Source organism: Mirounga angustirostris, unplaced genomic scaffold (genome assembly GCF_029215605.1).
Source record: "Mirounga angustirostris isolate CCGP_5_RB_7025 unplaced genomic scaffold, mMirAng1.0.hap1 SCAF_14, whole genome shotgun sequence".
Lineage (NCBI taxonomy): Eukaryota > Metazoa > Chordata > Mammalia > Carnivora > Phocidae > Mirounga > Mirounga angustirostris.
In genome coordinates, this window is record NW_026991722.1 from 13,923,532 (window position 1) to 13,938,700 (window position 15,169).

At 33.4% G+C, this 15,169-nt stretch overlaps 1 protein-coding gene across 5 annotated transcripts in view; it reads right to left on the bottom strand.

The window, feature by feature from the left end:
• Positions 1 to 15,169, bottom strand: part of RELCH (RAB11 binding and LisH domain, coiled-coil and HEAT repeat containing) — a 108,028-nt gene that overhangs the window by 27,502 nt on the left and 65,357 nt on the right. For 4 of the 5 annotated variants that reach the window (XM_045886603.3, XM_045886602.3, XM_045886600.3 and 1 more), the window contains 6 exons: positions 14,565 to 14,729; positions 12,615 to 12,762; positions 8,024 to 8,180; positions 7,114 to 7,237; positions 5,211 to 5,259; positions 3,079 to 3,158 (listed from right to left, as the gene is read on the bottom strand). In XM_045886603.3, coding sequence (XP_045742559.1) covers positions 3,079 to 3,158; positions 5,211 to 5,259; positions 7,114 to 7,237; positions 8,024 to 8,180; positions 12,615 to 12,762; positions 14,565 to 14,729 — 723 coding nt within the window. The remainder of the gene's footprint in view (positions 1 to 3,078; positions 3,159 to 5,210; positions 5,260 to 7,113; positions 7,238 to 8,023; positions 8,181 to 12,614; positions 12,763 to 14,564; positions 14,730 to 15,169) is intronic. The other variant, XM_045886601.3, reaches the window with a different exon arrangement.

Here is a 15,169-nt window from a genome sequence, read left to right on the forward strand (position 1 = left end):
ACAAAGACTATCTTGATTCATAGATTTAGACCTGTGCTGTCCAAAATGGTAGCCACTCACCACATGTGATTATTTATAATATTTAAATTTAGATGAAAAATTAAGTACAATGAAAGATTCAGTTCCTTGGCACTAACTACCATTCAAGTGCTTAAAAGCCACGTGTGGCTAGAGCCTTCCTTATTGGACAGCTCGGATATAGATTACGTCTGCTGTTGCAGAAAGTTTTATTAGACAGTCCTGGTTTGGAACATCATCAGGTATATTTTTAAATTAAAATTTATTTTTACCAATTTAGTTCTCATTAATTTTGACACTAAATACTTAAATACAAACTAGTAAAAGTTATCCCCCTAACAGAAAATCCATTTCCAAAAAATTATCTTTGCAATGTCTTAGTGGTCAGAAGCTACATGCTTGTTGAAATATAGATTACTGTGTTCATAAGAGAAATAGTCACACCCTTGATTAAAAAGTAGTAATCTGTATTTGCAAACTTTCTTTAATAAACCATTATTTTCATAATCAGAAAATAGTGTTTTCTTTTTTCTTATATTGTGTTCTATTAAGAATATGTTAATAAAAGAAACTCTATTAAAGAAACTAATTAAGAAAATGTCTGCTAAATTAGGAACATTAGAAATATAACTGTGTATGTTGAATTAACCTGAATCTATAAAGGAAGAGAATCTGACATTCTATCATGAAATAAATATATAATAAATCAGGTCAAGTTTTTTGTTATTAGGGATATATTAGTCAACAATAAATAGTTTCTGAATATTAATAAATAGATCTATGAAGCATACTAGATTGCCACCTACCATTTTTTTCTACATAATAAGGTTCATTTAGAATGAATAAAGGATTGACAAAAGTAATGATCAGCATGAACAATGACAGAAAGAGCAGTTTTAGAACACAACAGTGTACTTAATATAAAGCTCAGGACACTGACACACCAGCATCAAAGCAACATTGGAATAGAGATTTCACCCAATTTTAGTTGCCTACTATATCAAACACAAAGTATACAAAAAATTGGAAAACAAACTGTAAACCTGAAAAACCTAAATTGTGAAGTAAGAGCTAAATATTATCATTACTTTGGAAAATCCATACTTCTAAATAAGCACAGATTCTTCTAACTTGAAATTTTACTATAATCCTATTTCTTATTTTTAGAATCTCAAGACAAAAAATGTATTTGATTCAAAATAGTTTTTGTTAACCAAAGCAAACAGGACAGTGACTTGCCCTAATAGAAAATTTTGTTTAGTAAGAAAAATATTAACTGCTGGTACATGCTTCCTAAAACAAGTAACACTGGCAATCTATGATAGCTACCTCAATTCACACTTTGTAACGAGTTGAGAAGTTCTTATCTCTTTTAGATGTCTGAACTTTACACAATGACTCACAGACTTTTTCATTTATTTGACAAATCTGAGGGCTTACTATAAGGCAAACCTTGCATTTGGTACTTTATGATGCTTTAAGATACTATTTATTGTCAAAATCAACATACTAACCAAACTTCCAGAGGTTAAAGAGAGAAAAAAAACTGACATCACACTTGCTATTATGCTGGTACAGCTTTCAAAACTAAAGAGCAGAAAACGGTATCCACACTATTGTGCCTGACAATATGCAGGGATTTAATCTCCATGAGTTTAAGAACAACAATACAGACAATCTATTAAGGTTATATGACTTAAAATATCCTACACACAGGGATATTCTGTGTATATTCATATTATGAGGCAGTCTTTGAAACTAGTGGTAGAAAATAAAAGTCTAAAGGAATACTGTGTTACTTCAACAGAATTGGAGCTTTACTGCAAGGTATGTGATACTGTAGGACTATATTTTAAAATTGTAAGATGGCTCAAATCTGTTTTGGAAGAAGAGTACAATAAATATGAATTGTTATACTTTGAATTCAAAGGGCAAAAGAAACCTTAGGTATTAATTAGGGGAAAACTCAGAAAAAAGGTCTTCCTTTTTGATTCTTACACTCTGATTTCTATTTATTTTTTTTAAAGTAATCTCTACATCCAATGTGGGACTCGAACTCATGACCCTTAGATCAAGAGTCACATGCTGCACTGACTGAGCCAGTCAGGTGCCCCTCACATTCTAATTTCTAAAAATGCTTTATCCTGAATCCATACTTTCACTTTACTGGTGAGACTGCTGCACATTTAAAAATGACTGATATACCTTAATATAACATCATATTATTTCCTTAAAATAAGGTTAAGTAGAGTGTGGTAGTCTGTTATATTGGTGACCCCCAATGAACCACACCTCCTAGTTCATGGCTGGGCCTGTAACTTGCTATAAACAAGAGAAGGCAATAGAATTGAAGTGCTGATTCCAGCCTAGCAAATGCTGTTTTTAAAAGTGCTCTTAGGAGCCCTGAGCCACCATGTATTAAGTCTGGCTCTGCTGCTCCAGAGGTCCTGTGGAGAGAGAGAAGCCCTAAGACTACATGGAGACTGAAGCTCGGTCACCCTAGCTGACCTCCCTTCCAACCAAAAAGTTGAATGCAACAACATGAATGACCATCAGCAAGGCCACAAAAGAGAGGCCAAGCTGAGTCAAGCCCAAGAGCAAATAAAAGGGTTATAAAAAGCCATTACATTTTTGGATAATTTATTATGTAAGAAAAATAAAGTATTATTAAAAGATACTTTGCTAAAAATGATAGAGTATAGAATTCTACAGCATTTCATAGTTTGCTCCACCTAATACATGTGCTTTGTTTGTTGTTTATGAAAAATTAATTATGAAACACAATGAAACTTTGCTAAGTAAGTGCAATCTAACATTCTAACAAAATATCAAGAAGTATACCATCTCTAAATGTATTTGTTCAGTGGAGATTTTACTCAGAGACTTATCCAAATATGCTCTCCACTATAAATTATTTATTGAATAAGACAAATATATAAATTTTGTTTTCCTTTATGGGTACCGTTTTCACTTGTACACATATTAAAAAGGCATAATGTTAAGTATCTTTCTAAATAGAAAGTGCTTTTACATTTTCTAGTAAAAGGATTTTTCCCTTACCTGAATATAACACGTAAGGACTCCTGTTGCGTAAATGGGGACGGTAGCTTTAGTGAGGACCCCATTTCCTGCTGAGGAATCTAAAATCATTAAAATAATTTTAAAAATCTGAGTATATTTTAAATGTAAAGCAAAAAGTCACAATTCAAATTATATTTCAAAGTCCAACTGGCTAGAAGGTTTATACTAAATATTATCATTACTTTGGAAAATAATTTTTTGATTAAAACAATATCCAATGGTTGTAAAAATACAACTTAATACTTTTTATAAAGCCATTAGCATGAACATTTTTGATAGATGGGAAAGAACTTTAATAACCAAAATGAGAAATGGAAATACTTCCATTTCCATACTCAGAAATCAGAACTTTCTTGAAATCTCCCAAGTGCCAGTCTGTATAAGCAGGTCTTCTTAAATTTTTATACTTTCAATTTATAGTATTCAGTAAAACGTAAAGGCACTTAGGTAAAGGAGGCACCTAGATATATATTATTTAATCTGCTTCTAGATATGAGATACTACCTAGTTTCCAGGACTAGTCTGGTTCCAGAGCTCCTCCTGCATTCTCTATAGCAATTTTCAGCCAGATAACCCTGATTATTTTCAAAGTGGCAGAAAAGAGGAAAGCATTTAACCCTAGGAGAGTACCCTGTGACTACTGTAAAATAAGATAAAATCACCTGTAGATGATTTCAAAAAAGCAATTCTAGAGATGATATGACATTATTTGTTCACCAACACCTCTTGCTTATTGTTCCTTAGGCACTATTTTAAGTGCTTTATATTTGCTTTTATATACCCCCAAATTATTTATTACTTTTTTCTGTTTTTATATGGTTCTAAATTCTTTTCAGAAAGTAGTATATAAAGAAATTTAACTAACTTCCCTGAAGGAATTATAACAAAAAAGAAAGTTCCATTTTCAGAACAATTAGTATTTGAGGTTTGTATATTCTATTGATAAGAGTAATGTTTTTTCTTTGGGGGGAATACTGATACTGGCTGAATGTGGCTATGGTATTTGAGAGTTAAATCTGAGGTTAGGAACATAATAAGCCTAAATTGGATTCATAGATATAGTCTGTATATACAGGGATTAATAATGTCTTCCTACAGAACAGCTAAACATTCAGAGCTAACTGAATAATTCTAAAAGCTGTCAAGTTTCTAAAATATGTAAATATTGGTTCACTAATTTATCATCAGAATTAATAATTAACAGATAATAACAACTATTAGGCATTCCAAACATTAACCCTTTAAAATATAAATTTTGGGAAGCATTTGTAAAAAAAAAAAATCTCATCATGTTTCAAACTTAAAAGAAAAAGATTTATGTATTCATTCTCTAACTATGAGGATAGCCCAAGATGGAGTTTTCTAGCTCACTCAAATCAAATCACGAAGGTAGGACTGGACTGAGATAAGAATTACTTATATATCCCAAATCAACCAAGTTAAAAAAAAAAAAAAAGAGGGAGGCTATACATTTTCCCCTCTAACACTTTCCACAATTTATTCCTAGAAACTAGAAAAATACACAGGACATAAGATCCACACAGAAATGAGTTCTTAGGCCAATGGTGCTATAATTAGACTTCTTAAGTCAGATGAGTGAAAACTATCAACAGAAGGGCTGGAACTGCCCATTCAAGCATGTAGTTTCATTTTAAAAATGTATATGCATATCTTACATTCTCTTCCACTATATTTGTTTAATTTTAAAAGTTTTAAATAACTAATTATGAATTAGAGGCCCTTTATAATTTTCAGTATCTTGAATATACCACTTCAAATCTATAAGGGTACAAGTACTCCGTTTGAGAAACTCAGTCTTGGGTCAATCTGATTACAAGGAAGGTAGATATTTATAATCAAATTAACAAAGATTAATCTCACTACAGTCTCATAGTAAAGAGATTAGATGTGACACAGTTATAAAACCAAGAAATAAAATTTTCCTTTTCACGTATACTTGCTAGTTCATTTATACAATTTGCATATAAGGAATATAGCATTTTTCCTGAGTGAAGAGATACAATTGTTTGTTTTTTTTTAATTTTATTTTATTATGTTATGTTAGTCACTATACAATCAATTGTTTTTAAAAGTAATAACAATGAACTTACCGATGTTTTCTTCAGACAGTCTTAAAATCTCTTGGAACTGAGGTTTTACCTATGCAACCCAAAGAAAAGATACAAAAAGTTTTAGGTCCAATGGATCAATTGATGATTAAATAAATAAAATGTTTACTACTACTGCTACTATTTATTTGTTTTGCTTTATAGACCAGTAGAGTGGTCAGAAATATAACAATTTTTAAGAGGCTTAGAATAAAATAAGAGTCAAGTTACTGATAACAATTTTTAAGAGGCTTAGAATAAAAGTTACTGAAAACAACATATAGAGAAAAAGTATTTTCAAAATCAATTCAAGTCAGTAAGTATTTTCTCAAGGGCCTCTGGTTTCCTTCACTAAATTAAAATAATTTCCAAGGTGACTTTCAGTGCTCGAAATTACTATCTCCTAAAACGGAACTTGATGACAGAAAGATTATTTAGGTAAATATTATTACATTAGAATTTTTTTTAAAAAATGTGCTTATTTAAAAGGAATGAAAAGGAAATTCCATTCATTTAATGTATTCAATAAATAACATATTCATCATGCAATATCCATCTGCTTAGATTTTAACTTCCTTAAAATATAAATTTAAACATCAAATACAGAATTTAATTATAATTTTTTATGCTTAATTCAATTTTTTATTATTAACATTATCACAAATTTCAGATTTCAGGCCACTGAAGCCAACCACTTACTGCTAAGTGCTAAAGCAGACTCCTACTTACTTCTTTGTCTCTCTTTTTTTTTAAATAATAGCTACTTCTTTCGGAGATGTCAATTTGCTTGCCAATGTTGATAACCATAAAATCAAATTATATTTAATAATTAGATGTTAGTGAAAAATGTAAAATGATCCTGTTCTTCTACAGTGGCATCAAGGTCTGGTTTTTGCCCTCCTATCGGCAGGTCAGGCCTAACAACTTACATATTCAGCTTAAACTGAGGTGAAGCCCCCTGTTAAAAGATTAATCTACAGGATCATAAAACAAAGACATTGAAGTGACTTCTTCATTTGACACATGCCCAAACAACTTAATTATTTATTATGGGTCACAAACATAATAACATTATAACCCATTTTCTGAATTTTGCTCAGTCTGCTATACCAAACTTTTACTTTAAATGTTTCAATAACTACAGAGTAAAGTAATAGTTAATAGTAAAGAGCTGCACAAAATTCTTACCTTTTAAATGTCTTGATTAGCATCTGATTATAGCAACTGTATCTTTTTATGTTTTTATTAGGTCTCTAAAGAACTGACTTAACAATATGCCAGCAAGACAAATGGATTAAAGAGGAAACCGGGATCTAAGGACATTCCAGTTTTAATTGTCTAAAATTATAAAATAACCTGGATGTGCAAATGTGACAAACTATAGTTTTGGTAGTGACTGAAAGATGCAGCACTAATCTCAAGTGTCCACGCTATTCTAACAACTGGTATCCTTGCAGCAAGTCCTCTGTATAAGCTACTTTGGTTCCTCCATCGCCTGAGGTTTTGACCAAAGTGTGCTGAGCAAACAGCCGCCCCCTGAATCTGGGGTAGATGGTAAAGCAGGAAAAGCACATTAAAGAATTGCAGTTGAGTTCCTTAAGTGATACTTATTAGGGAAGTATCACTTGCCTATGCTGGAAATCTTCAAGATATCCACAGTGAGTAGATATTATATCCAAATCTGGACACAAACTAAGTTTAGGCTAAATCATCTGAAAACCAATAAAGATAAGAATATTACTGACTAGAATTTTCTTTTAAAAACTATCATAGTTTTCTAAGATGTTAAAAGATAATTAGACTAAAGGAAGGGCTCATGCTTTTATTTACTCTGTTACAGCATTAATTAACACATTACATTTCTATATCTCTTGAACATAAGAAAACATGGAATACAAGTTTTTACCTTAGTGTTTGTAAAAATTTTGCCAAATGTCCGGCAAAGGCGCCAGAAAAATCTGGAGAATTCATGGACACAGGCAGTTGAAGTAACATTAATTTTGCCAACTATTTCTATAAGTTGTGGCAACCTAAATGTGAAAGGAAAGAAAAATAGGCAGGGGATACATATAAATTACTGTTTCCTTGCCAATTTCTGAAACAATGCAAATCTAACAACCTCTTCTTTTGCTTTTCTTTCTTTTTTTTTAAAAACAGGCTCCATGCCCAGCGTGGAGCCCAACACGGGGCTTGAACTCACAACCCTGAGATCAAGACCTGAGGCTGAGATCAAGAGTCAGATGCTTAACTGACCGAGCAACCCAGGCGCCCACTGTTTTGCTTTTCATAGCCAGCAAAATTGCAAATCAAAGGAGTGGTTTGAGATGCTTTGAAAAGGTTTTAAGTTTATATTCTATTCTATAAACTTCTTCTATATTTTAACTGCTTGCCATAAAATATATGGAACCTTAATGGTAGAGTTCTAACTATGGAGTTAATGAGACACAAATCACTGGACTCGATGCCTCACATAAGAGCTTGGCTAACATGGCATCCATTTTAGCTTCAAAAATGAGAATCTGGATATAGTTTAAAATCCATCACCATTATTAGACAACAACAAGGCAGCAAATAGGTCGTTGTGATATAATACAGCAGCACCATCTGCATAGATAAATAACTACATATCCACTGGTATAAATCTCCTCTCCTAAAGAAGTTTACCACTTCTTTAGATAGTGGTAGATAGATAATGGCAACTTATGTTTTGTGATATTTTTTGTATTTTGTCCCTCAGTGCCAAGGCTAAACATAGTGAGCTATCTTCCATTAAACTGACAGAGGTGTACCAAATGAATATGGAGGCAGTAACTTACAATTGATTGACAACCCATAGTAAAGTCTCCCAGCCTGTTGTACCCTCGTGTTCCAGCTGGTAATCATAAAGTTGTAGGAGCACTGCCAATTGCTCACGACTTCCAATTATAGTAGACACATCTTGAAGAGGCGACATAGGCCGAGGGAACCTAGTCACTATAAATAATAGAAGCAAAGTAAATCATGTGAAAAATGGCAATTTGTGAAATTAGCTGTACTGTCAAAAGGAAACTAAGATTCTGCTTCCTGATATTTAATTAGCTATTATAAACTTTATCTTTTTTTTTTTTTTTAAAGATTTTATTTATTTGACAGAGAGAGACAGTGAGAGAGGGAACACAAGCAGGGGGAGTGGGAGAGGGAGAAGCAGGCCTCCCGCCGAGCAGGGAGCCTGACGCGGGGCTCGATCCCAGGACCCTGAGATCATGACCCGAGCCGAAGGCAGTCGCTCAACCAACTGAGCCACCCAGGCGCCCCCCTGCTTTTTTTTTTTTTTTTTTAAAGTAGGATCCACGCCCAGTGTGAGAGCCCAGTGCGGGGCTTAAACTCATGACCCTGAGATCAAGACCTGAGCTGAGATCAAGAGTCGGATGCTCAACCACCTGAGCCATCCAGGCGCCTCCAGCTTATTATAAACTAAATATAGAACTGAAACATATTAATAAAATAATTTTAAGAAAAAAGTAAAACAAATTCTTGTCACATGTGAACAAATTTAACAATCTCAAAAATAAAGATTTTATAAGACTCAACAGTTAATAAACAAATACTGTAATGAAACAGTTTGCTAATGAAGAGTAAAATTTCATTTAGGTTAAATTAAAATTGGCCCAATGATGTTAGCTAAAATATGTATTTGAATTTAATTAAAAAAAAAAAAAAGAAATACTTGTAAGTCCACCAGACTGTTTATAATGATGAAATAGTAAATATGATAAATATGTTTCCTTCAGGGAGCAAGGAACTAACAGATTAATAGTGGGGAAATAATGAATACCAGAGAATAATGATATAAAATACATTAAAGCTTGAGCTGAACAGGTTTCTTAAGTAGTTAATCTCCAATATTAAATACTTAATTTAAAAAAATTTCCACAGTTTGATAAACATTAACTTAACATGAAGTGTTAAAGCTGGTGACCACAAAGATGAGGCAAAATGTACTATAAATATTATAACCAGGGTCCCAAGTATATAGTTCAAAAATTTGGGGGAAAACTGAAGAACTCTTAAAATTATGTAAATAAAACATGAAGATATAACCAGCATATTTTAAATTTGCAAACATATCAATAAAACTTATGATCCTATAGATCATAATAGATCCCAGGTTATTAAGAGAACACTTCTTGATGGCTATTAAATGAATAATGCATGCCGACAGCTCATTAACTGTTAGTAGGAAACTCCTAACTGCCTAACAACTCCTGTATAGAGGCTAACATCCTAAAAAGACACATAAATACACAGAATTGTCTCGAAACATATCAATGGCTTAATAATTATTATTAAGCTTAAGAAAACATGAAATACACAAAATTTAAAAAATGCTCAAAGACAAAATTAAGATGTCATTGTCTTTCTATGCTGCCCAAGGCTTTTAACAATATATTAAGGACAGATAAAGATCATCCCTTGCTAGCCAAACTCTCCTATTTGCTATCATAATATACCAACCAACAAATAAATGAGTTTGGGTAACATGGTATTTCTCACTATCTGGGGTTTCTGCTTGAATTCTCACTGTATCTCAACCCAAGAATCAAACAGATTTGGATTGTGAGGGATATCTGTACTTCATCTAGAAATAGATCATGTCAAACATATTAGATGTAATTTCAAACAGGGTTTATATCATACTCGTCACAATCTGCTATACTATGATAGAATGAATGTTATTTCTTCAAAAGTACTAACAAATCATTGAAAAAAAATGGAACAGTTTAAAGTAAAATAGATACATCAAAATTAACTACGGGGAAAGTAAGGTCTAAAAAGTTTAAAGATAGGTCCAATAGAAGCAAAATAATGTCAAGAAATAAACAATTACTTGGATAACTCAGTTATTATAGGTAAATAATCAGAATGGTTCAAGAGTCTCAAAACATTATTCTATTTAATAGAATTTTTAAAAATGTGAGGATCTAACATAACAATATAGAAAGGTCCTCAGAATGCCATTTTAATAGGCTGGCAAAATACCAGCATTTTATTGTCAACAAAATAACCACAATTACCCAGCAAAATAACAGTTGTTATGACTCTTTAATGTGTTTCCCTCTCAATAGAATGTAAGCTCTATGATGACAGAAAGTTGTGTCTATTTTATTCATGAATGATCCCAAGTATTTATTTATTTATTTTTAATTTTTTATTTATTTGCGAGAGAGAGAATGAGAGACAGAGAGCATGAGAGGGAGGAGGGTCAGAGGGAGAAGCAGACTCCCTGCCAAGCAGGGAGCCCGATGCGGGACTCGATCCCGGGACTCCAGGATCATGACCTGAGCCGAAGGCAGTCGCTTAACCAACTGAGCCACCCAGATGCCCCGATCCCAAGTATTTAAAAAACAGTTCCTGACATAAGTATTAGCTAATGGTGTAGAATAAATTGGTAATAAAAATATTTGTGTGGGTTAAAAAGATTATTATTATTATTATTTTTAAAGATTTTATTTATTTGACAGAGGAAGACACAGCGAGAGAGAGAACACAAGCAGGGGGAGGGGGAGAGGGAGAAGCAGGCTTCCTGCCGAGCAGGGAGCCTGATGTGGGGCTCGATCCCAGGACCCTGTGATCATAACCTGAGCTGAAGGCAGACGCTTAATGACTGAGCCACCCAGGTGCCCCAAGAAAAGATTGTTTTTGGTATGATGAAGATATAATCACAAGAAAAGGTCATATAAATACTAAAAGAAATATATTCAGGATGTTAAAGCAGTTGTTTTGACAATTTTCATCTACTCTCCAGCACATGGTTGGCAACAGGCAACATTCAAGAGTTATTTGTTAAATACATTAATGAAGGAATGATAGCAAATGTTATAGGTTGAACTATGTACCCCCCCATAAATTCCTACGTTGAAGTCCTAAACCCTAGAACCTCAGAATGTGACCTTATTTGGAAATAGTGTTGTTGCAGGTAGAATTAGATAAGATGAAATCATACTGGAATCGGGTGGGCCTTTAGTTCAATATGACTGATCTTATAAAAGGGGAAAATTTGGACATAGAGACAAACACACACAGAGGAAGCATGGAATGTGAATATGAAGGCAGAGATCGGGGTGATGCATTTATAAGCCAAGGAATGACAAAGATTGCCAGCAAACCAGCAGAAGCGAGGACGGAGGCATGGAACAGCTTTTTCCTCAGAGCCATTAGAAGGAACCAACCCTGCTGACACTTTGATCTGAAACTTCTAGCTTTCAGAACTGCAAGACAGTAAATTTTAGTTTGTGGTATTTTGTTATGGCAGCCCTAGCAAACCAATATGGCAAGAGAGAAAGAGAAAGAGAGGGAATTAGAAAGATAGGAAAGCCCCTAGGCAGATGAGGAACCTTAATATGTGAGAGGGTAGAACCTGAAGCAGATGGCTGTGAATGCTTTAGGAAGACTTTGCTTAAAAGTCTGAATTTTCCTTCTCCTCAATAATATTTTAAAATGTTAAATTAACTCTACTCCATCCATTCTCAATTTTTCCAGTAAAACAGACATTCAAACAGTATATACCATTTTTATGTTGTGCTTCGTGTATTCTTGGACACGACTTCATTCCCAAAGATTAAAGGCAGCCCACAGTTTACATGAAAACTGCAAAAACATTAAGTGTCTGTTGGTGTTCTCAATGTTATCATTCTTTTGTCTATCAGAAGCCAGTAAGAGACATGGACAATTTCACAAATCTGAAGAAGTTGCAAAGGGATCTCATACAGAGTAATAGCTGGTCTATAGCCATTTATCCTGGGGTTTGGGTGCAGTGGGGTTACTAAGTGCCATGGATCAAAGGTCTCTTACTAGTTAGGTGGACACTGAGAGAAGAGAATACTGGCTTTTGCTATCAATGTCACTATTTCTGAAACTAAGGCATAGTCCTTCTTTGGAGGAAAAAAAAAATCTGCTGCAAATGCTTATATTCCTGTCAAGGACAAGTAGAAAAGAGTAATTACATTTACCTTCCCCTATTGAAAGTAAGATGAAGCAGATAGGGGAGAAAAAAATATAAAGAAAGTGGAAATGACAAGCTTCATAAACTGGCACTAGTAACTATTCAGTGACCTTTTCATTGATTCAGCTCTATTAATGAAAGAAAACTTCCTTCAGCCGCTGGAAAAAAAGGTTATCAAGACTATAGATTAGGAATGGAAAGAAAGTACAAATATTATAAAATAATACCATGAGGCTTCTTCATAAAAGATGAAGGCACCATTTAACTTAGCTATCATATAATCTATGACCACAAGATTCCACACATATATTTTAGTAATTATGCTATCTTATAAAGTAATTTTTAGAAGTTTAAACAAAAACAATTCTTTGGGAAGCGAAGTTGCTGATATTCTACATCTTCCTTCCATAATTTAAGTTCAGTACCTTCTATCTGTGGCACTTCACCGTGAAGCTTGGCTTTGCTGGAGAAAGGTGCATTCTGCAGCACTAATGCAAAGAGAGATGGGATCAAGGACTGCAAAGCAGAAAGATACATGTGCAGCTTATGTTCATCCAGCCCGTGCTCTCCTTCCTGAAACATAAGGAGGTGGAAGCCAGTTTTAGTTTTCTGAAATTAGGTATTTATAATGCTCTTCCTTTCGTGGCAATGTATAAAGCATTTAAGGATCTGTATGGTAGACTCACAGCACAGCACTTAGTGGAGATGTCTATGAATCTTTTCTTAATTTCTCTAAGTACATGAAAATGTGAAGAAGCACTAAGGCACTATATAAGTAATATAATTTTTTATGTGGAAATCTTTAGGGTGAACATCAGTCATTTCAATTTGTATGAAACTGTTTCTACAGGCTTTTTTTCTTTTAAGAGGATCTTATCCTTTGAAATTTTATAAGTCAGGATAAAGAAACTAAAGTGAGCCACAGGAATAATTTTAAATGTTCAACTGTTAGATCAGCAGCAGCGCTTGCTACTTTCCTTCTCCTACTTCTGGTCTCCTTTTACAGATTTGGTGGCATCTGTATTTGCCAGCACTAAAAGCACTTTAAAATAATTCAACGCACAGATGAAATGTGGGAGAAAAAATTTCAAAAGGAAACAAAAGAAAGAGATAACAGAAAGAAAAAAAGAGTAAAAGGATCGGTATGGTACACAGAAACCAAATGTTAAAGTAGAAAATAGAATCATTAGAGACAAAAGTGGGTACTGCTATTCAAATCCACTTGAGATGTCATTACTATGTTATAAAATAACAACTGTGTCAGAGATACCAGATATATGAGTTACACACTATCAACTAAATTAGTTAATCTCTTCATGGAAGAATTACTACCTGTGCGGAATACTGCATCCTTAATAGCAAAATGGAATTAACCATGTTATGAAATGGAACAAGAAAAACAAAGGAATGGATAATTTTCAGGTAGAAGGAATGCAAACATTAAAAAAAATACTTTAAAAAATTTCCTGGGTTTCATAAAAAGGAGTACTTTGGTCTAGTTGTCTATAGTTTTTTTAATACCCATTTTTAAATTTATAGAAAAAAAATCCAAATTTTTAAATTAAATAAATACATGTGGATACATATAAGACTGTCTACAGAGTAGTCACTATGCAAGAGCCTTATAGATTCTTTAAAATTTGGGGGTAGAACGGGTAAGAGTTTAGTATCAGTGACTCATACCTGTCATTTGATGGCTGTAAGACCCTGGGCAGGTTCCCTAAAAGCTCAGTTTCCATACCGAAACCAAAATACAATTCAAAGAGTTATAAGAATGAAATAATACGTTTTATTTAGAAGGTATCTACCCTAATGCACATAATAGGCATTAAAGAAATGTTAGTTTTTCTTCTAGACTCTAAAGGGACTTTTTAGTACAAAAATTAAATCAAGAAGTTACTATCTTTTTTTCAACTTTTCTTCATTTCTTTTATTTGGGAAAAAAAAATGTTCATTTTAAAAAGGAAATGAACTACTGCAGTGAAGTAAACACAGTTAAAGCATTTTGAAATCGTGTAAGTAAGAAAGCTTTAGAGACTAATATTTTAGTTATCTCTGCATTCTGGGACTGGAGCTGATATGTCACCTAAAATCTTTAAATCTTCAGAAGAGACAAGGAAGAGCTAGCTTTCTGAATAATGTACAAGTGAGTTCCACAAAGGTGCTACTTCATGCCCTTTCTCGTCTGGCTTCAGCAAAGCAGAACTTCCTCAAATCTCTCTTGGCTCTAATCCAATAAAAATCTTTAACTGGTAAATTATTAGAATGTTCAGCTAAGTGGTACTTTCTGTCTTTGCTCCCCAGCATTCTTCCAAGATGACTTAGAACACACCTTTTACATTTCTATAAACTGTATACATAAAGAAAGCATTTACCCTGAGAAGTTTTTCTATCTTGTTCAGCAATGTAGGTATAAGATGAGACTGTAAATTTCCCAGTTCTGTAGTCCAGGCAGCGTAGGCTGGTAAAAATACTTGATGTGTTGCGCTAACTACTCTTTCTGAGGGATCACCCAAGGCTGACAGCAATAATTCAAAACCCTGCCAAAAAGAAACAGGTAAAATTTAGATTTTTAAAAGAATAAACTTCCAAAAAAAAAAAAAAAAACCCCTCAATAAAAAGCAGTAAGTATACACTGCAGTACATTTAGAAAACATTTTAAGCAAGAAAGCAAGCCATCCATAATCCTATCCTTCCCATTTTCTTTAAAGAAAATGTCATGTATCCATTGATGCAGAAACCAAAAAGAAAAGGTGGTAAACATGGCATGCTTGTTGCCAATTTCCTGCCACAAAACTATGGCAGAGATTGCAAATGAATCCTAGCACTCTTTCTTCTGAATTGAAGTAAAACCAGGCAGCCAACTGCAATTGGTTAAAGCTGACATACCTGCCATCCCTACTATAGATTATTGGGTAGCTGAATCAGAGATTTGGAATATTAACTTATTTGGAATTTTATAATGGAGTAAATGGAGTTC